The following is a 23,543-nucleotide window of genomic DNA, read 5'->3' as shown; positions in this document are numbered from 1 at the left end:
TATCTCCACTGCTTTCTGGAAGGATCTTAATTGGCCCCAGGTGTCTTGATTAACCAGGAGCAACTGCCATTTGGTTACCATGGTACCAGGGATTTGTTTAGCCTGGGGCTAACATACCTGTTCCTCACTACTTTACTATAGCCATCTGGCCTTGCTCTGTCACAATATATACACACACACACACACACACACCGTTATGGTTGTTCTTTCAAAAGTTTACAACTGAAAATTGCCTTAATATAGCTTTGAAACTTTACCGTGCAGACCCCCCCTCCCCCGCTTTTAACCATCTTAATTTAAATGAAACAAGCACTGAAACAGTTTCCTTAGCTTGTCAAAAAAGAATTAAACTTTCCCTTTATTTTTGTAATAGTTTAGGTTTAACACAGTACTGTACTGGAGGGTTTGGGTGTCTTTTGTCTCTGCTGCTGCCTAATTTCGTTCTTCCGGTTCCAAATGAGGTGTGTGGTTGACCAATCAGTTCGTAACTCTGAGGTTCTACTTTATAATATATATTTTGATTGAGAGGGGTATGTTATGCACTCAGTGTGCTGGTTATTAACTATGGAAATGTTACTGGTTCCTAATAATAGTAATGGAGTTAAGTAACTAAGGCCTAGTGGGTAGAATTGTGATAGAATTTCTGCTCAGCTCCTGAGTTAGGGTGGGGGTTGGCTCACAATTTAGTATCATGGCAACTGGAGCAAATAACTGTTTTGGGCCCATGAGTCATTGGAGTTAGAACCTGATTTGATTTAGAAAGTTGTTTATTCCAAAACCACTTGCTTCACACTGGAAGCTTTTCATAGCCTCCTGATGAAACTGGAGAATCCCTTTGGTTGCTGACATAGTTCCTATTTTTAAGAAAGGGAAAAAAAGTGATCCAAGTAACTACAGGCCTGTTAGTTTGACATCTGTAGTATGCAAGGTCTTGGAAAAAATGTTGAAGGAGAAAGTAGTTAAGGACATTGAAGTCAATGGTAAATGGGACAAAATACAACATGGTTTTACAAAAGGTAGATCGTGCCAAACCAACCTGATCTCCTTCTTTGAGAAAGTAACAGATTTTTTAGACAAAGGAAACGCAGTGGATCTAATTTACCTAGATTTCAGTAAGGCATTTGATACCGTGCCACATGGGGAATTATTAGTGAAACTGGAGAAGAAAATTGAAAGGTGGATAAGGAATTGGTTAAAGGAGAGACTACAACAGGTCCTACTGAAAGGTGAACTGTCAGGCTGGAGGGAGGTTACCAGTGGAGTTCCTCAAGGATCAGTTTTGGGACCAATCTTATTTAATCTTTTTATTACTGACCTCAGCACAAAAAGTGGGAGTGTGCTAATAAAGTTTGCGGATGATACAAAGCTGGGAGGTATTGCCAATTTAGAGAAGGACCGGGATATCCTACAGGAGGATCTGAATGACCTAGTTAACTGGAGTAATAGTAATAGGATGAAATGTAATAGTGAGAAGTGTAAGGTTATGCATTTAGGGATTAATAACAAGAATTTTAGTTATAAGCTGGGGACGCATCAATTAGAAGTAACGCAGGAGGAGAAGGCCCTTGGAGTATTGGTTGATCATAGGATGACTATGAGCCGCCAATGTGATATGGCCGTGAAAAAAGGTAATGCGGTCTTGGGATGCATCAGGAGAGGTATTTCCAGTAGAGATAAGGAGGTTTTAGTACCGTTATACAAGGCACTGGTGAGACCTCACCTGGAATACTGTGTGCAGTTCTGGTCTCCCATGTTTAAGAAGGATGAATTCAAACTGGAACAGGTACAGAGAAGAGCTACTAGGATGATCTGAGGAATGGAAAACCTGTCTTCTGAAAGGAGACTCAAGGAGCTTGGCTTGTTTAGCCTAACTAAAAGAAGGTTGAGGGGAGATATGATTGGTCTCTATAAATATATCAGAGGGATAAATACCGGAGAGGGAGAGGAATTATTTAAGCTCAGTACCAATGTGAACACAAGAACAAATGGATATAAACTGGCCACCAGGAAGTTTAGATTTGAAATTAGATGAAGGTTTCTAACCATCAGAGGAATGAAGTTTTGGAATAGCCTTCCAAGGGAAGCAGTGGGAGCAAAAAATCTATCTGGCTTTAAGATTAAACTCGATAAGTTTATGGAGGAGATGGTATGATGGGATAACATGATTTTGGTAATTAATTGATCTTTAGATATTCATGGTAAATAGGCCTAATGGCCTGTGATGGGATGTTAGATGGGGTGGGATCTGAGTTACCCAGGAAAGAATTTTCTGTAGTATCTGGCTGGTGAATCTTGCCCATATGCTCAGGGTTTAGCTGATCGCCATATTTGGGGTTGGGAAGGAATTTTCCTCCAGGGCAGATTGGAAGAGGCCCTGGAGGTTTTTCGCCTTCCTCTGTAGCATGGGGCACAGGTCACTTGTTGGAGGATTCTCTGCTCCTTGAAGTCTTTAAACCATGATTTGAGGACTTCAAAAGCTCAGACATAGGTGAAAGGTTTTTCGCAGGAGTAGGTGGGTGAGATTTGGTGGCCTGCGTTGTGCAGGAGGTCGGACTAGATGATCATAATGATCGGACTAGATGATCATAACTAGATGATCATAAGGTCCCTTCTGACCTTAGTATCTATGAATCTATGATTCTGAAAGTGCATAAGAATGGCCATACTGAGTCAGACCAAAAGTCCATCAAGCCCAGTATCCTGTCTATCTACAGTGGCCAATGCCAGGTGCCCCAGAGGGAGTCAACCTAACAGGTAAATATGAAGTGATCTCTCTCCTGCCATCCATCTCCACCCTCTCACAAACGGGCTAGGGACACCATTCCTTACCCATCCTGGCTAATAGCCATTAATGGACTTAACCTCCATGAGTTTATCCAGTTTTCTTTTAAACCCTGTTATAGTCCTAGTCTTCACAACCTCATCAGGCAAGGAATTACACAGGTTGACTGTGCGCTGAGTGAAGAAGAACTTCCTTTTATTTGTTTTAAACCTGCTGCCCATTAATTTCATTTGGTGGCCCCTAGTTCTTATATTATGGGAACAAATAAATAACTTTTCCTTATTTGCTTTCTCCACACCATTCATGATTTTATACACCTCTATCATATCCCCCCTTAGTCTCTTTTTTTCCAAGCTGAAAAGTCCTAACCTCTTTAATCTCTCCTCATATAGGACCCGTTCCAAACCCCTAATCATTTTAGTTACCCTTTTCTGAACCTTTTCCAATGCCAGTATATGTTTTATGAGATGAGAGGACCACATCTGTATGCAGTATTCAAGATGTGGGCGTACCATGGATTATATAAAGGCAATAAGATATTCTCCGTCTTATTCTCTATCCCTTTTTTAATGATTCCTAACATCCCGTTTGCTTTTTTGACTGCCACTGCACACTGCGTGGACATCTTCAGAGAACCAGCCACGATGACTCCAAGATCTTTCTCCTGATTAGTTGTAGCTAAATTAGCCCCCATCATATTGTATGTATAGTTGGGGTTATTTTTTCCAATGTGCATTACTTTACATTTATCCACATTAAATTCATTTGCCATTTTGTTGTCCAATCACTTAGTTTTGTGAGATCTTTTTGAAGTTCTTCACAGTCTGCTTTGGTCTTAACTATCCTGAGCAGTTTAGTATCATCTGCAAACTTTGCCACCTCACTGTTTACCCCTTTCCCCAGATCATTTATGAATAAGTTGAACAGGATTGGCCCTAAGAGTATAGGGAGTAGACCACCAGTCAAAGAGTAAAGCACTCTGCAAAGAGTATAAGGAACAGAGCACCAGTCAAAGGCTAAAAGGTCAAAAAAGGTGCTCACCCTAAGTAATAGGATGTGTTGGTTTATAACTCTGTATCTCACCTATCTGGAAATTTTCCATTGAGATGTTGAGTAAGTAGTTTCATAAAACTTTACATAACATGCAGAGTCGAAAGCCAAACTGCCCTGGAGCTGCCATAACTTATCCACTTCATTTTTTCAATAAATGTTAATTACTGAATATTTTGCCTGTTAGGCTTTGCAGCAGCTGTTCAATATTTAATTGTTGCTCATATGCACAGAGCAGGTAGTGCTGAAGAGAAGAATCTCCTGGGCAGCCCCAGAAGTAAAGGGAATAGATTTCCACTATGTTTAATAGTTCTGAAATATTAAAGGTACTGGCACTCATGCTTTATAAATAAGGCTGCGAGTCTTTCACAGAGGTCACGAAGGTCACAAAAGTAATGGATTCCATGGCTTTCTGGGACCTCCATGACTTCTGCAGTGGCCGGTGTGGCTGACCCCCTGGGCCGCCTGAGCAGGTGGGGCGGCCCCGTGGCCAGTCACACCTGCCCCTGCTCAGGTGGGCACAGGCAGCTGGCTCCAGGGGCCTCCGGAGAAACAGTGGTGCCCTGGAAAAGCGGTCCAGAGCTGCTGCGGGTCCCCAGGCCGTTCCCTGCCCTCACAGAGCAGCAGCAGCGGGCCCCAGAGCAGCAGGAATGGTGCCCCAGAGCCCCCACCCCAGCACCTGCAGTGCCCCAGAGCCACCGAGAGCACCTAAGATTTAGTCAGGGGTATTTATAGTACAAGTCCTGGACAGGTCACAGGTCCATGACTTTTACTAAAAATACCCATGACTAAATCATAGCCTCATTTACAAATAGCCATTTCTCCTGTCTACTTGATTTGGGAGCCAGCATTAGAAAAAAAATCTAAACAGATGTTAAAATAAAATACAAATATCTATTTGATAGAATAAACATAGTGGTTGCTGGTGTAGCAGCAATAACTCTGCATATTTAGTTATCACTATGTAAATCAATATGCTGCTGGCCATCCCTGCTGTATGAGTCAGAATCTGCCACCCTAGGCAGCTGTCTAGTTTCTTATGACTAGAGCAGCTCCTGTCTCCATGGAGAGAGAAACAATATCTGTAGCAGAAGTGTGATCTTCCCCCACTGATCTTTTTTGGTATATTTTAATGTGAATTTAGTGTTCTGAAAATTGGTAGACTGACAACACTAGACATGCCCCTGTTGGGCAGGAGCAATCGTACGTGTGAAAGGATCATTCAGTCTATAGGCCTATTCGGTTGTGTGTCCTTTTGTTGTCACTGCCATCACAGGTGTGATAGTGTGTTTTAGCAGTGTTGAGAATTGGATTGATTTCACACAGACTACTGCACAGCAATGAGAAAACAATGGCTTTTGGTCAATTCTGTCTTCGGCCAAATTCCTGAACTCACTTTAATGTAGGGCCATAACTGTCCAATTTGGATTTTGACTGTGAAGACATAAGCATAAGAAAAATTATTAGGGAAAAATATCTGTGAAGTTACACATAGAAGATAAAATATATCCACTCCACATGTGTGTTATAAATAGGAGTGATCCAGCATGTATTTACCTTACTAAACCACTATGTGTATCTGTTTCTGCTGCTCATTGTGTTCAGGCTGGTGAGAGCTGAGTGTTGCATTTTTTTTAAAGTTCCCATCATCACATGACCTCATTTCCATGGTATGCACCATCTGGAGATTTTCATCCTGTTTCAGTAACAGGAGAAAAAGAGAGAGAGCTTCCCCTTTCCTCTGCTTTAAGATAAAGCATATAGAATTTGCTGCAAATTAGGAATTGTATGTGAGTGTGACATATTCTTCCCTTTTGTCAGTATCATACAGAGATGTGGCTTTCACAGTGCTTTTCCGGTTTCACTGCATAGCTTGCTCCTTTGTGGTTTAGCTGTGCAGTGAGATGCTGCCTGACTTGTTCTCTAGCACAATCAACATCCTGCCTTGCAGCTTGTGCTGTTGCTAGTATCCCGGCTTGAGACACAGCTGTGATTTTTATTGGCTGGCCTCGGAGAGGTAGCCTGCCACTTAACAGAAGCTGAATTGCTATTAGTTAGTTTTGTGGCCTTTATATCCTGCATGTGACCCACTGAATAAAAAATGTTTCCTCAGGAGCTGGCACAGAAGATTAAAGGATACCAGGAGCAAATAGCCTCTTTGAATTCCAAGTGCAAGATGCTAACAATGAAAGCCAAACATGCCACTATGCTGTTGACAGTGACAGAAGTGGAAGGGCTTTCAGAAGGAATGGAGGAGCTGGACTCAGAACTCCTCCCAACACACTCAGCTCATCCCTCTGTGGTTATGGTAAGAACTGAATCGGTATCATTACTGTTATTTAGGTGCTACTCTCTTTTGTGCTGTTCAAATGCTACCATACAACCAATTGCCACAATACACATTGTATGCTTTGCTTTACTGACATGCTTTGGGAGTTGTGGGTGTAGAACGAACTACAACTTCTTATTAGTGCATTTGTGTCACCCCCGCTTTCTAAGCCAACAGATAAGGAATGAAGTTGTTTATGAGGATAACAGAAATCAGTCTGTTAAAAGGAAAATAATATTTAAGGCTCTCTCTTACCTTTCAGGATGTGTGCTGAGTTGTTTTGTCAGTGCACCACAACAAACATTGAAAAAGCACTGAATTGAATGACAAAAGGGGCCGGGGGGATGCAGAGTCAAATGTATTCTACAGCATGCTTTTTATACCCCGGATTTTTTTGAACATTTTTTTTATTAAATATGCTTCAGTAATTGACATTGTTATTACTATATCCTCGCATTTATAAAGGCTGAATACATATATACATGCTGAAGTTCCTACTTTATTTTGCTCAGTCCATGTGCAAATATAACCCCCAGTGATGTCAGTGGGAGTTATGTCTGAGAAGGACTGAGTAAAAATGGAGTGAGGACTTCAGGATTTGTCCCTATATTAAAACCTTAGAAAAGCAAAACTGAGATGTAACTACTATAGTATATTGTGGCTTTTTTTATCTGGATCCAATTCTGCTTTGCAACATTCTTTCCTTCATCATTTAACTAGGCCTGAAAGGTAAAATGTTGAGGGCAGTAGTTCTGGCTATCTGCAGCATTACTCTGTGGCTTTCAATAACTTCTCCTAATGCACTGTGTGTGTTACCCTCTAACTTATTTTTGATGTGTTGGCTGTAGAAACTTTTTAAAATTCCCTAGCATACAGGAGATGGCCAACATCTCAGTAACAAAGTATTAGCAGTAAATACCACTGCTTGCCTGTTGCTTTCCTGAACTTTTAATATAGCAATTCTAAGGGGCTTAGAGGAAGCAGCGGTCCTTAAACTGTGTCTTGGTAATTCCAACATTGTGTTAATTTTCTTATTTTGGTCTATATCTAATGCAAATGTTTACTGAGATGATTGACTGATCTTCTTCCTGTCCTTTGGGGTTGCATTTCCTGTGACAGATGACTGCTGGTCGCTGTCACACACTACTCTCACCTGTCACTGAGGAGTCTGGGGAGGAGGGAACCAACAGTGAGATTTCTTCTCCACCTGCCTGTCGCTCTCCTTCACCTGTGGCTAATACAGATGCTTCTGTTAACCAGGTACCTGCCTCTTGGCATTCATTCCATTGTGATCTCTGGAAAGATGCATGGTCCCATTCTGTGTACTCTGTGGTTGATTCCTTCTTCAGAAAATTTGGGCTGATTTTCTTTACATGTTGGGCACACAACTTCAGTGTCCCATCCCATGAATTGAGAATGGTCATCAAGCATAATCAGGACCTGGCTTCTGAATACATAAAAGTTACAAATACTGTGCAAGAAGAAGCATATCAATTTGGTACCCTTTGTCATTGGCAAAAAAAGACTCAATAAGTTGGTTACTTTTTAAACAAATGTTGAGTGAGCATTAGACAGTCTTTCTAATTCATTGGTGCCTCCGTTGCATTTATAGCATGGTTTTGTTTTCAAAATAGTACACATGATGGCATCCGGCATTCTGAGAGAATGCAATTTTGTACTTCATGTGGTGAAACATTACATTGTTTGTGTCTGTCTGCCTTGTGTCATTGTCCAACTGATGGCAAAGTTCAAAGTCTTCCATTGGTTCAGCTATTCAGATATCAACTGTGATCTGTTTTGTGGGGGATTGTGTTCATTCTACACTTTGGGTCAAATTCTGTTTTCAATTATAACTGTTCAAACCCCGTGAAATCACTGGAGTCACATCTGTAAACTGAGAGTAGAACTGAGACTTCTGGTACTCATGTGACCAGGTGTACACCACACTTGTTTTTCTTGGTAGGAGGGTTTATTGTTTGTGCTTTCAATATCATGTATGTAGATGCATATATGCAGTGCATACAAGTTGTACGAGTAGTCTCAACTCCATTGACTTCAACATCTGATTTTTGTTCCTTGTGTCTCAACAGTGTTTTTCTTTATTGTTTTTGTGGCTAAGTATTTCTAGAGTTGAGTAACTGAAGAAGTGAAGCTTTCCTTGACCATGTATTTCTTTAAGTTCAGTACCAAAGAAATACAATGATGTTATTTTATCTTTTTAAGTATAGTTATGGTATTTGCTAAAACTCTAAGCTTCCCACAATTTCTTTCAAAGGTGCATGTGGTTCTAAAGTTATTGCTAAATTATAAAATGATTCTGCTGTACTGGCTAAGACAAGAACAAACATAAAAATAAGGCAATTATCACTGACAAGCCATATGAAGAAAGAAAGGCAAACAAAGGGATTTAATAATCCAGGAGCTTTCTAAAGTCATATTACACTATACAATAGGATAGTTCCCAGTGAAGCTTGCCTGCAGTGGAAAAGCCGTTCCATTATTCAGCAGAAGACTCTTGAGGCCATGTTAATGAAACAAACAGTGAAACATCTACAAGGACAGATAATGAACACAATGCAATTGGTAATGAACACAATGGAATTCAATGTCAGCTCACTAAAATTCTCTTTTAAGAATGAAAATCAGTTTAGCAACATAGACAACTGAAAGAACGACGAAAGTCCATTGAGAACTTCTGTTACCTCAAGAATTGGAGTAAGAAGTACAAACCTAAGTAGAACCTAACTTAGTAGGCAGAAAATATATTTACACAGTGTCTTTCACAAAATGTCACTTAGCCCTTAAAAGCAGTAAAATTATTGAGGATGTCAGGATAGACAAAAGCATAAGCAGTCATAGGGTTCTTCAGTCTGGTCATAAATGTTGAAACAAACTGAATGATCTAAGCAGTAAAAGGAGGAAAGTTCCACCATCAAGTGGGTTATTTACAAAATGGTTAGGTTCCTATTCACATGAGATTATAACCTAAACAAGCTAAATAAGCTTGCCAGTTCAGATCATAAGAAATGTCTAGGAATGTACAAGGAGAGAAGATAGGCTAAGTATGCCGGAGTGCAGCAATTCTGGTCCTTAAATGTAAGTAAAATAATTTTATAGTCCATGCAAAACTTACAGGGAGCTAAAGTAAAGATTTTTAAATCAGAGTAATATGCTAAGGGAGCAGTGATCCTGGGAGAATGTGATCTGCTGCATCTTAGAAACTGAGCAGGAACTCCAGGAAATTGTAATAATCTACTTGAAAGAAATGAAGGCTTTTATCGAATAATTCTAAGGGCTTGTCTACGTGGTGATTTAGTTTGTACTCGTGGGGCGTAAATTCTAGTTCGCGCTCTTGAGCTTTGTGGATTCTGCTAGTGTGCACTAAAAGTTCCGTAGTGCTGTTTGAATTGTGACTACATTTACACACATGAGGGAACTTTTAATGCATGCCAGCAGGATCCATTCAGACCATTTCGTGTGTAACATGCTAGTGTGCACTAGAATATCCACCTCTTCAGTGTGGATTGACATACCATGTAGACATACCATGCAGACGAGGTCTAAATCTTTCTGATCAACACTATATGGGGTAGAAAGGGGCTAATTTTAGTTGTTGAACACCATGTAATTCTCTTTTAAATATTACTAGAAATATTTAGTCCAGAGGAAACATGAAATGGTAGGTCAACTCTAACTGACTGTTTCTCTTACAGCTCCCACTATTTTAGTCCCAGATATTCTTTTACATATCTCAGTGGACACCATGACAAAGACCAAGGAAAATAATCACAATTATTAATCATGGTTATATTATTATTAAAGAAAGAAAAAGAGACAGGCCAATTATAAATATTAAGAATCTTAAATCCAATTAAATTCCACTAAATTTCTTAGTTTACCAAGGTTTAGCCCCTGTTTCTGCTCCAGGAACACATGGTCTAACCATGCAAGTGATTAACAGGAGAAACTGTTAATATTTTATGTTACAACAGCAATTTCATATCCCCCAAAAAATCATAACAAGAGTTTAAATCTAATCTCTTGGCTGTGACTTAGTTAACCTTCTCTCACCATCAATGTTCAAGTCTTGGAGATTTTCCTTGAGTTAGTTTCTTCTTGAATATTCTCTATTTTTCTTATCTGTCTGTGGCAGCTTGCTGGTAGAGATGGACTGGATAAGTTGTGGAGTGTTTGGTGTCAAAGGAGGGTAGCATGGGAAGTGTGCCTGTGGTGGTCACTTCAGTTTTTTATACACTTCTTCTTCCTATTTTAATGAAATTATAGGAAAACGCACTTCTTTCTGCCTTGTTTAGATGCAGGGTTGGTTGCTGTTACCCTTTCACTGGCTCTGTGCCTTTGGGGTTGGCTTAGGTGACACCTTCAGTTCCTGAGTATGCAGTCTGCCTAATGAATATGCAACATTCTTTAATTGCCTTTGTTCTTCTTATGGTGGGAAAGTGTCAAATAACTGTTAAAGTTAGTTTTAACTTCATTTATTGAATCCATTCTCTGCGATATTCTTTCAATTTTATTAAATTTTGACAGGAAATTAAATTCTGTTTTCAGAAAGTCCAGACACTCCTTATATACAAGGTTTTAATTCTCAGAACAGTCTTTTAAAAATTTAAATAACTCCTACAAAGTCTTTTTTTTAATAATTAAAAAATTGACTCATAACAATTTTTGGAGAGATGATTCTTATCTTCCAGAGTTGGAGGAGGGATTTCATGTACATTGCCAGAATTAATTAATTCCCTTTTCTGTACATAAATGGCTTCCTGCATTAGTAATTTGTTTAGCAAGGTCCTTAGATTCCATGTTGGTACATCAAGTTTTTTACCATTTATATAGCAATGATATTAGAAGCTTTGCATTTACTAACATATGCATTTCACAGAAGTGTTTGCCATTTTAACATTTAAGAAACAAACAAAAGTATAAAATCTCTCTAACTACACGTGTTTTTTTTTCTAAAGCTTTAAAACACAAGAAAGATTTTTCTTTGGAAATAAATGGTTCATGAAACAACAAACTATGTAAAACATTTACGTTTTAGGAAAACGAACGCAGAGTAGTGTTGTCAGAACAATAAATCCAAAGTTAAAGAGGGCTTATTGTTCTGACAACACCACGCTGCATTCGTTTTCCTAAAACATAAATATTTTACATAGTTTGTTGTTTCGGGAACCACGCTCCTTAGAATTATAATTGTTTAAACTGCTTTTAAATATTTTGTACAAAGCACAAATTTCAGTAATCACTATATCTTTTAAATATAGCACAAGTGAAAATAATATAAAGTTAAAGCAAGGTAAATTTTAAAACACAGCTTTTCTGAATTTGCATAAACACTCTTAGGGTAATAAAATCTTCTTATCCATAAAGCCATGTTTATCTTCCTTGACATTTGCTTGTCCTTGGGAGCTAAGGTGGAAGCCTCCCCAAATTTCTTTGGTTAGGTTGAATATTTAAAATAGTTTAATAAACAAAAATATATGCATGTCAGGTACTTTTCTCCAAGCATCATATGTATGAAAGTAATTATAAATATATTGTAAGCTTCACTAAAGGCACAGGCAAGTTTAATGCTAAAATTAATAATAATTTTACATCAATATTGAGGTCTCTCCCCTACAGCTATCAGCCTGGAGATATTTCGTAGTTGGTTAAATAAGGTTTTAGCAATAGCTCGATGGGCGAGAGAGAGAGAGATTTTCCAGTGCATCTTAAGGAAGTAAACATCCAGGCTTTTTCAGCTTAAAGATGGAATCCTTTTAAATGGAGAAGTGTAGGTAAGAGCACTCACTGCAGCGACCATCTAGGGCAGTGTTTCTCAACAACCAGTCTATGGACTGGCACCGGTCACTGAGACCTCCCTGAAGCAGTTTAGGAAGGCAGCTAGTCCGGTCCATGGTGTCAAAAAGATTGAGAAACACTGATCTAGGTCTACCATCTAGAGCTGCTGTCCTACTTTAGTAGTAGTTAATTACTGCCCCTCACTGTGAACAGTACGGAGTGGGTGCACCCCAGTGGAATCATTGAACACTGGGTACATTTTCTACATCAGGAAATGTTGTGTTTCAGGAGAGGCATGATGTCTCTCTAACAGCCAGCACAGAGGGAGTGTGCCTGCCGTGCTACCACTTATAACGGTATAGTGTGCCACCCCCGTCCTTGGTCAGTCAGCCAGCTTGCTGAGGATAGCTTATGCCCAAGGCACTCGGAAGGAATACTATGCAGCTGTGCTGGTACCGGACAGGAAGCTTCTTGGTACCCTCCCCCTGATTATGGAAGAGTCCTATAGACCAGTGGCTCTCAACCTTTCCAGACTACTGTACCCCTTTCAGGAGTCTGATTTGTTTTGCGTACCCCAAGTTTCACTTCACTTAAAAATTACTCGCTTTCAAAATCAGACACAAAATATAGAAGTGTTACAACACACTGTTACTGAAAAATTGCTTACTTTCTCATTTATACCATATAATTATAAAATAAATCCATTGGAATATAAATATTGTACTTACATTTCAATGTATAGTATATAGGGCAGTATAAACAAGTCATTGTATCAAATTTTAGTTTGTACTGACTTCAGTAGTGCATTTTATGTAGCTTGCTGTTAAACAAGGCAAATATCTAGATGAGTTGATGTACCCCCGGAAGACCTTTTCCTACTCTCAGGGGTACATGTACCCCTGGTTGAGAACAATGGCTATAGAATGTAATTGCCACCTTATAGAATTAAATACAGAATCTTCCCCCCACCACACACACACAGGAGTAGAACTCTATAGGATGTTTCAGTTTAACATATAGAGGGAAGATAATTCTGTATTTGTTTCTACAAATGTTTTGAGTAATTTCTATAGATCCTACTTAAGTTTCTGTAATGGTCCCTTGGTCTCATCCCTATTAAATGTCATGGACTTTTTACAAAAGGGGTACTTTTTCACACCTGCATGGTGCCAACCACAATCTGGCCCCAAAGGGTCTGTTTGATTGTGGATTCAGTTTGATAAAGTTAAGGGAGATCCCTTGCTAAAATGCTACAGACTACTGGTGAAAATAGAAACAAGATCATGTCTCATTCTGGAGTGCGATCCTGACCAGTGAAGAGTAGTATCGCTTCTTACCCTGTAACCCCTTGCTACTGTGGCTCTCTGCCTGGGACACCCACAGTCAGCAAGAAGCATCATGATTATTAAGATGATGTTGGGGGTTTTTCTTTCATTTACCATCAGTGATTATTTCAGTGTAATCACTGCATTGAAAACTGCATGCTTTTGCAAACAATTTAGATTTGCTATGTTACTGTATGCACTATGAAAGTCAAATAAAATTCAGTCTCCTGCTCTGTTTGGTTGCGGGAGGGGGAAGCATGCATTTTATATCTATGTATTAGGCAGCTCTGATCCAATGCTTTGGATCCTGCCTGCAATACCACAGACTTCCACGGATCTCCACCAACCTTGGTTAACGAGTGGTAAGGTTACTCCACACTCTGTCTAACCATAGATTTTCCCAAAAACATGTGTTCTGAAATGCCCAGCCTTTTCCTGGAACAATCAGAGGAACATTAAACTTTGTTGCTCCTTGAAGAATCGGCATTCAGGAGTTTGCTATTTTTTACTGGAGTTAACCAAACATTTCAGTTTAAACACTGTACTGGACTGTTTGGATTAAAAATAAAACAAGTTTATTTAATTAAGAAGAGAGAAATTGTAAATGAGTACAAGTATAAAGTTTAAAGTCAGAAATGGTTACAAGAGAAATAAAGATAAAACTTTTTCAAGTAACTAAAACTTAACAAGCTGGACTTGGGTCTAGGGAAAATCCTCAACACACCTTTCCTTCAAGATGGCTGACCAAACTCCTGGATCAGGATCTAGCTCCCAAAGTCAAAGGGCTGGTACCTTTGTCTTCTTAGATGAAAGATAACTTGGAGTTTCTTGGCCTCTCTATTTTATAGTCCAGTGAATCTTTTGAAATTGATTCTTCTGAAGAATACCTCCAGATAAACATCTATATCCAGCTGGAAGGTAGGCAAAATGGAGTGTGTCTTGAAGGAAGTTTCCTGATGATTCTTCCTCTGCTGGAGATGTCTGCTAAAATGCAAATTTTTTTAGTTCTTGCTCCCTCCACTTCAAGTGAATGAACATTGTCAGTTTCCTCCCTGCCGTGATAATGTGAGGTTTGCCTCTGCCACTTGTTAGCTTGATGAGTCTGTTTACACGACATGTAAATACATTCTCATTGTCTTTCAAAATACTATGGAAGTAACTCCTAGGTGGGGGAAACCACATGTTTTTTCCTAGGCTCGGGAAATTTCTGCTTGGTTGGCAAACACATGTTAAGAATTATAATTTCAGTTTATGTCCATAACTTTGCATCAGTTGCTTGCATCTACATTACACAAAGATGTTGTTAAGCAGTGAGTCATGAGCGTTTCATTGACACCTTGCACTACCCTTATCAGATAGATTTCAGGACATTAAAGAAGTGCGGTACACTTGAACTGGTTAAGCCAGCTACTGTTCATCACCAGATACCTGGGTGCCTTTTGTCCTCTGCCTTTGGGTTGTTCTTAATATCCTAGATCATGAGCATAACAATGGCAATGCCAAGATACTACTTTTAATAGACCACAATAGAAGTGTATAAATACTAAAAAGATGTCCCAAAACCTAGGATTGTGGTAAATTGACACTTGTACGTTTAAAAAAAAAAATCAGTTGCTCACTAAATGCAGCAGCCTTTAGGGCTGCTCTAAAGAGATCAGAACCAAGGAGAACAACACCAAAAATATTAAATATGGGTGTAAGCATAATGTGTTAACCCCCAAAGGATTTTAAAAGTTCTTGTGGTGTACAATATATCTGCAGTAGATAGCAGTCCTTCATGCAGTTTGTTTTGAAACATGAAGAAATTAAGCAAATAGTTTGTTCCTCATCAGCTCAGTTCTGTGAGGTGCCCAACTCCTAGTGAAGCAAGTGGGAGTGGAGGATGCTCAGCACTGGATTCAAAGTACTCCACACCTCATGAGAGTCTGTCCTAATATTGTGTGTATGTTATTCATAAAGAGAATCTTACTTCAATTGGTCTTTTGTTTGTATGTCTGTGATATAAACACAGACCACATATCAGCATGCTAGCATGCATTGCAACTATGAAGGAGGAAGCAATTACAGAAAGCCTCTTTTGGCTTGAAGTTTCTCATACTTTATTTTTTATTCAAAGACTTTTTTTTCATTTGGCGCAATTTTTTTAGATATAGTGAGGCAGTGCTTGAACTGGGAAAGCTGAAGGGTTGACACGCACCCATTCTGGCCACAGTTGCTCTTGTAATTCCAGCACCAACAATGGGCCACGGTTAACATTTTTCTCTCCCTGTCCAGGACTTAGTTAACAAACCTTCGTCACCTCCGACCCTCATGAAATCTAGACAACAGCAGTAACAGCCCTTTTCAGATATGTTAAGAATCCAAAATATCCCCTCCACCCTTAAATAGGGGAAACAACATAAGGAAGCATAAGTGCTGCTCTTGCTTTTGGACAGTTTCCATAGAGGAAAAAGGAGGTGGTGTTAGACTTCCATCCCTGTGCAGTGAAAGAATTTTATATATAAAGCACACCAAAAATACACACTAACTGGAAAACCCTGCCAAGACTGATGTGCTTACCTCTTTCTCTCCTTCCTTCCCACCTCTCTGTCACTACTGAGATCTCACAACAGCAACTGCCGCACTGTGAACGCGCAAAATTTACTGAAAGGGGGGAAAGGACTGGTTCAGTTCAGTTTTCCCTTTCCATCCTCCCTTATCTTTAACTGCAAATCCTTCATCCTGGAACAATCATTAGAAAGTGTCAGAAATAAGTCAGATGTCAAGGCTATACAGATAGGCAGGAAGGTCCAGTGGAGACCTGGGTTCAAGTCCCTGCTCCACCACAGACTTCCTGTGTGAAGCTAGGCAAGTCACATAGTAACTTTGTTCCCCATCTGTAAAATGGGGATAGTATTTCCCTATATCACAGGGTGTTGTGAGGCTAAATGCATTAAAAGATTGTGAGTCTATAGAAATGGGGGCCTGTAAGGACCTTAGCTGGACAGATCTCATCTCCCTGACAGGAGAGAAGATATGATGACTACTTACCCAGTACAAGCATAGGTGGCAAAGTCAGGACCTCAGTTATTTTGAAGTGACTTTGACTCAGCTATGCTTGTTCCCTGTATTATAATAACTTTCCACAAACATTTGAACAATTTTGTTTTTCTAGCATGTTTACTAGAATGTTTCAGAGGCACATATCTGGTTCTCCTGGGAGAATTCTGCACCACTGCGCATTGCAGAATTAATGGTCCCAGCAGATTTTAATCTTTCCCTGTAGAAAAATTGATTCATGTGCGCCTCCTCAGCAGCAGTAGGGGGTGTACGTCCGGTTTGGGCATTGGGATAAGTAGGGGAGGCATAAACATGACCTCAAGAGGCAGGGCCGGGCTCTCTCTTTCCTTCTTGCTTGCAGAGCTGGGGAGGGGCAGGGCTGGGGACTCCCCGGCTTCTGGCTCCTACCGTACCCTGGGCTCTAGCTGTTAGTCCCAGCTGGGCTGTGGGGGACGGGACTTTCTTTTTCCCTGCACAGGCCACTCCTGGGGCCGGGGCAGACCTCTCCTGGGGTACCTCCCCTGGCTGCAGGAAGTTCCGCACACACACTCTGCTTCTTGCTCCTGTTGGTCCCCAGCAGTGAGGGAAGGATTCACTTGTATGGGGAGCTGCCTCCCCCATCTGCCCAACCTCCATACAGCCAAACTCCCCACTCCCTGCTGAGTCCCATCCCCATGCATCCGGACCCCCCCCCGACCATCCCCCACTAAGACCCCCACACTTGAATCCCCACCCTGCCTAGCCCCACCCTCTTGTCCCTGGACAACCCCAATGAGCCCCACACATACATCTGGACCCCCACCCCACTGAGTCCCAACCAGCTGCCCCCAGACCCCCAACCCACCAAGCCCCACTAGCCCAGCACCCAGAACCCTGCACTGAGCCCCCAGAGGCTTCCCCACTTATCCCCCTGCACCCAGATCCCCCTGCCGAGTCCCACCCTCCTACCCAGATCCCGCCCTGCTGAGTCCCAACCACCTTCACCTGGACCCCCCTACAGAGTCCCATTCTCCCGGCTCCCGGACCCCCCATTGAGCAGCCCACACCCAGATTGCCACACACAGAACCTTCTCCCCCCCTCTAAGCCCCTCCACACTTGGATCAACCTGGCAGGATCCTGCTTTTCCCCACACCTGGATTAGGGGGGCCAGGAGGTGCGTGCGTGCAACACTCTGTCCCTCTTGCTCTCTGTGAAGCCAGATAGATGTGATAATGTGCCAAGTAAGGGAATCTGTTTGTCAAAAAACATTTCTTGAATCTTGTGTGTCTGTATTGTTACAGACATGCTTGCTGACAGGAATTTTGAAATAAATTACCAAAATAATTGAAAATGGTGAATATGTTGTGTTATTCTGACAAATAAAATATGCAGAATTTTGCAGAATTTTCAAATATTTTGTACAGAATTTCCTCAGGAGTAATCTGGCATGTAACAACTAAGCAACACTGAATAAATTTAGAATGTTGAGTGTAATTTACTAGCAGCAAATTTTTTCACGATCAGTCCATACAGCAAAAACTTTTTGGAAGAAAATGTCTAATATCTTTGAATGATGAATAAATTTGAGAAAATTCCTGTCCCCCAAAATTTATGATCTAATGGCCCAGTCCTGCCACACTTAATGCCAGTGAGGACTGCCGAATCAAGGCCCAGCTAAAACAAAAAACTATTTATTGTTCAGCATTTCATTGAGTACCGAAGAGCACTTCCAGACACAGAGTATGTAGACGTAGCCATTACATTCAGTTGCATCATTGGAACTACCACTAAAGCAAGCCACATTTATGTTAGAAAGTTGCAGAAAGGCTGTTGTTTACCAAATGAAACAATTAGGTTGTTTGTATATTAAAAACTCCCATTTGTTCATATAGTGAGCGAGGAGTTGGGAAATGTTCAATTTTAAAGAAATAATAAAGCCAGTTTTAAACTTAGGAAACCACAAATGTCCATTTTTACTTATTTCTTTATTTGCTTATCCGTAATTCAAGAAAGGACTAAACCATTTGTTTTAGGTTAAAAAATAAATTGTTCCCATGTGAAAATCTTGCATGCCAAGTTTCAGCTTGAGCTTTGTAATATGTGAGCCAGCAATACATGAATTCCTAACTGGTCAGGAAGTATTTGAAATTCTTATGAGGGAAAGAAGGAAGGCATTTTAAACTCTTCTTGCAACGTTCTGTGATTTTTCATTTTCACTGTTGTTCACAGCCAGTTACACTGTCTGCTCTGCTTGCACTAGGTGCCGCATACCCTGTAGAGCACAGAGGACTACCTGGGGTTGGTGGTGTGGCAAATTGTCACAATCAAAGTGGGTTGACATTTAACAATAGGTAGGCGTGATTGGTTTCATTTTCCTGAGCGGAGCCTCAGCTTCCCAAAGTTTAGGAAAGGATATGCTCACACAATGTGGAGGAGTCTGGATTGCTTGTTTGACTGATTCACTTCCTATCTTTCTAACCACTCCTTCAGCATCTCCCTTGGTGACTCCTCCTCCCTTCTCTCTTTCTGTCACAGTCCCTTGGGGCGATGTTCTTTGCCACTTCTACCCCTTATTCCTGAGTGATTGCATCCACTCTCATAGCTTTGACTGGCATCTCCCCACATTTGACTCCCAATTCTAGCGCTCCAAGCCTGACCTTTCCCCCTCTGTTCAGACATGAGTTGCTCTCCTGGCCTTTAGCTCAAAGACAATAAGGCAAAAACACATCATGTTCTCTCCCAAGTGCTCCCTTCTCCACTGTGGTAGAGCTCCAAACCATATGTCAGTAGTTTTGCTTAAACCACTGTGCACCACATTTTAATGTTTGTATGTTTGTTTTTTTAAAAAAAGAAAAAATAAGACAAATCATGGTCTTGGATGTCCATAGATTTATACCCTAGAGTAGCAGCTGTTAAGAGAATATAATTACAGCAAGGTGATATATCTTTTGTTTTGAAAGTGCAATGTTGTGCTTCATGCTCGTAGGACATTGCTTATTACCAAGCCTTATCTGCTGAACAGTTGCAGACAGAAGCTGCCAAGATTCAGCCCAGCACATCATCCACTCAGGAGTTCTCTGAGCCGGGCTTAGAGTCAGCCACCAGTGCCAAATTGGATGATTTGCAGCGTTCTTGGGAAACACTGAAGAATGTGGTAAGTCCTTTAATGTAGAGGTATCAAAACTGATCTGTGGTATATGCATTTCATAGGAATAAAATGGAAACAACTCATTTAACCTCGAAGGTGCAGCTCTACATAATACTCCTCAACACTTTTTAGCCTAAATGTTGGCATTCATACGGCAACAAGAACTGTCAGTTCCACTTGTTCTGCATATATATGATGCATGAACAGCGTTCTGCATATATACGATGAAGGCAGGCTGTGGCCAGAGTGAATGAGGGAAATGGACTAAACAGAGAACACACAAGGGCATGATTTGCATAGGTACTTCTGATTCACTAGTGGTGTGGAAATAGGTTTCTGAACAGTAGAGGCTGAACTTTGAAGGGAACTCTGCGGCTGAGTGTCTGCACTCTAGAGCTTAGCAGGGAGTGCATGTGGGGAAGCCCTATTCTCTCCATCACCTCCTTTGGGGCTTATTATTATTTATTTGTAACATGTAGATGCCCCAATGAGGAATTGGGGCCCCTTTTTGCTAAGCAGTGCACATGCTTATAATGCAAAGATAGCCCCTACCTCAAAGAACTGACACTCTAAGTCTGAGAGACAATGAGTGAACACAGCAAACAGACAGGGAATGTATGATTGTGCGCGGTATGATCGCCAGTGGTCACAGCATACTAGCTGTCAGCCCATTTTCAAGTGTTTTGTTGGCAGCATGGCAAAGGTGAGTTTTGAGGAGAGATTTGTGGAGACTCTGGTTCAATTAACAACTGTGCCAAAGCCAGATTCAATATTATTGCTGTGTTTGCTGGACATTCTGGCGTTTTCCCTACTTACTTGCACTTAGAGAGGGGGCAGGTGTGTGTGTACACATTACTTGCAGTTGGTCTATATTCTGCCGTTTTCCCTACTTATTTGCCCTATTTTTTGAAAGTCTGTTGCAAAATAAGGCCATTTGTAAGCCCGAAAATGTAAGTAAGTCATAAATGAGGATAGCTCCCTCTAGAAACACACCAATTGTGATTAATGTCCAAATTCTCCTTTGGTAGTTCTGTGACTAAAGGTATACGGTTCCAAAAGAGGCCTGAGTAAAGGTGGGCATGTACCATCTAAAGTGACTTTCTAAGCATGCTAAGCAAAAAATTTCTTTCAGTCTGTTCTAAGCCCACAAGGACTTTATTCCAACTATGAATTGAAATAACCCTGCACAAAAATCCACACATTTTGTATGGGATGGCAGAGAAAGTCCAGGGATCCTGTTTTTGAGGATATGTCTGCACTACATTCAGAGGTATGATAGTAGCTCATGTAGGCATACCCAGGCTAGCTTTGATCTAGCTAGTGCAGTTAAATATAGCAGTGAGGACACAGTGCCAGGAACCTTGGCACAAGTGAGGAACACGAGTACAAACCCAGGGTTTCTGGCAGGTTTGTACAGCTCACACGAAAGCCCATGCTGCCTCGTCTTCACTGCTATGTTTAGTGGCCCCAGCTGGATTAAAGATAGTGCGAGTTTGCCTACCCAGGCTGCAGTCACACCTCTGATTGCAAGGTAGGTATATCCTGAGAGGTACTGGATCAACCTGACATATTTGTGCACACCGGCAAAGCCCAGTTATCCAGTAATGTACAAAATAGCCCATCCTATACACTTTTTTTCCCCAGAGGTTCACTTACGTGGTATTAATCCTAATTCTTGCTAGAGACAGAGTAGCTATTATGTGGAATGTGGAACCATGCCTGTAGCAATTTATGCACATGGCATGTTTGTGTACATACAGCCCAGAATGTGGCAGGAGAAATGTGCTTAGTTGTCACCCTTCTATTAAAATATGGGGGGTTAGGCATAGAAACTAGAATTTGGCCAACAGTGACTAAACATCCTTAGTATGACTGTTTTGCTATATAATTTATATTCTTAAAAACTGGTATTGCAGACCAAGCTCTTGGCTTAGTGTCCCATGAAAACCATGGATGTAGGAGGGAGAAGAGAGGAGTGAGCAAAAACTTACTTCAGGAGACAGAATATCTGCTTACAGCTTTCTTTCTTCTTTAGATCAGTGAAAAGCAGCGCACCCTCTATGAAGCTCTTGAACGCCAGCAAAAATACCAAGACTCACTCCAGTCCATATCCACAAAAATGGAGACCATTGAGGTGAAGCTGAACGAAAGTTTGGAACCTGGCAAGAGCCCAGAGAGCCAGATGGCTGCACATCAGGTAAAAAAGCTAAGTAGCTACAGCTTTTTTTGAATTAGATGGCTGTATTATTCCTCACGGAATGCTTCACAAAAGCATGCAGGCTGATGGAAACGTTGTTTAAAATGTAAATTTTTTATTTAGGAAAGAGCTCCCTGAAGACTGCTCCACCTCTTGAACTCCCCACTGTTATGGAGATAGGACAAGATTTACAAAGTGTCTCAAAAAAGAGAGAGGGGCTAGACCATCGTTTTCAGCAAAGCTTATGCGCCAAATTCTGTGCTAATTAACACCCCATGTAATGCCTCTGAATTCACTGGAGTGGCACGGTGTGTCAGTCAGCACAGCATTTGGCCAGTCACAATGTTTAAATTTGCCAGTTAAGGGAAGAGACGACTATAACTAGTTTTGGTGCATTTTAATCTGTTTCATTCTGATCTTTGGCTTGTTATAAGCACAGATGAGGGTCATCTTAGGAAATGAGTCTCTGAAATAATAAGACTGTAAAATAGCCATTTTGTTCTGATAGCCACACAACAGATCTTCCTCCGTGCATGTTTCTAACCTTGACACAAGTGATAAGAGCACAGGGAAAGCAAAATAATAGAGTTGAAATCTCCCATGTAGATCTCAGAGTAGTATTTTTCCCTGAGCATATACAACTTTACTGTCAGAGCAATGGGTTATACCAGTATTTTCACTTTTGACTCATTTTATCAGGGTTCGTGCTCAGTTGCTTAAAGCTTCAAATTAAAATCTGGAAAATTTCCATGCCATAGAAATCTGGATGGCCTGTGCCACCTGGAGATATTTGCACTCACAAGTGAGCGAAGTCCATAGGGTGGGAGGGAAGATGATGCCAGAGAGGAACCACTTGTCCCACCCCTTCATGTGGGAAGGAGGAAGATGCAGTGTCCCATCCACCTATTCATTATATTTTAAAATGGGTTCGATTTAGCCTTTTAAAATTATTTATCCCAAGGAAAAAAATGATGGGCCTAATTTTCTGCCCACACTTAATCCACCCTCCTTTTTTGTGCTCACAAAGTCATTGTACACGCAGTTTGCTATTTAGACATGCCTTTGACTGGGACTGTTTATCAATTTGTTACTTATATAAATTACATAATTTGCACCCCCAAATAATTGTGGGAACAAAATTGCACAGGCACATGTGGATGCAGAAAGGTTGCAAAAATCTGTACCCAGACGTTCTTCTGGGCTGCATATGTTTTCTACCCGTGTTCTTACAAAAATAACATAATAGAAAATTGAACTCCCATTGTAATGGAAAACCTTTCCAGTATGTCCTGTTAGTGAACAGTATTCAAACTGCACACTTCAGAAAATTAAAACTAGACTCAACAAAATACTAGTTCAAAATGTGACAACCTGCCTGTTTAGCAGCTACTGTATCTGAATGTTCCAGGTACTTCAGGGACTCCAGTCAAATACTGAATTCAGTACAAGCCTTGGTCCTGATCTCCAAAGCAATCCATGAGTTAGTGTCAAGCGATCTGAAGGGCCACCTTTCCCTTCAAAGGGAGTTTTGTGGAATTAAGGAACACCGAATTTGGTTCTTTGTAATTAGAGCCAAACAGTTCTGGATCTGAAGCATCCATGCAGAGGGGCTGGCAAGGGACCATCCCCTACTGATTGCCTGGAAGATGTGTTCTAAAATGGGAATGATAGAAGGAAGTCCCTATGCAGCATGCAGGCTTCTTCTGAATGTTCATGTCTCTGGGTGGATGTTTTCAGTTCCATCTTAAAACCAAAACCCACTATAATTTTAGGTGAATTGAGTTTTCTAGTTGAACCCATGTCACAACCATATTTCAAATAATATTGTCTTCTCTGTCTGCTATAGACACCCTCTTGTACAACCTTAAATGTTTGCTGTGGAGCTCAAGCTCTCTTA

At 40.8% G+C, this 23,543-nt stretch overlaps 1 protein-coding gene across 1 annotated transcript in view; it reads left to right on the top strand.

Moving 5' to 3' along the window:
- SYNE1 (spectrin repeat containing nuclear envelope protein 1) overlaps positions 1 to 23,543 on the top strand; it is a 483,717-nt gene that overhangs the window by 316,013 nt on the left and 144,161 nt on the right. Inside the window, exons 89-92 of the mRNA XM_077812159.1 lie at positions 5,946 to 6,140; positions 7,281 to 7,421; positions 19,288 to 19,455; positions 21,485 to 21,646. Coding sequence (XP_077668285.1) covers positions 5,946 to 6,140; positions 7,281 to 7,421; positions 19,288 to 19,455; positions 21,485 to 21,646 — 666 coding nt within the window. The remainder of the gene's footprint in view (positions 1 to 5,945; positions 6,141 to 7,280; positions 7,422 to 19,287; positions 19,456 to 21,484; positions 21,647 to 23,543) is intronic.

This window comes from Eretmochelys imbricata, chromosome 3 (genome assembly GCF_965152235.1).
Source record: "Eretmochelys imbricata isolate rEreImb1 chromosome 3, rEreImb1.hap1, whole genome shotgun sequence".
Classification (NCBI taxonomy): Eukaryota; Metazoa; Chordata; order Testudines; family Cheloniidae; genus Eretmochelys; species Eretmochelys imbricata.
This window is presented reverse-complemented; position numbering and strand designations above follow the sequence as displayed.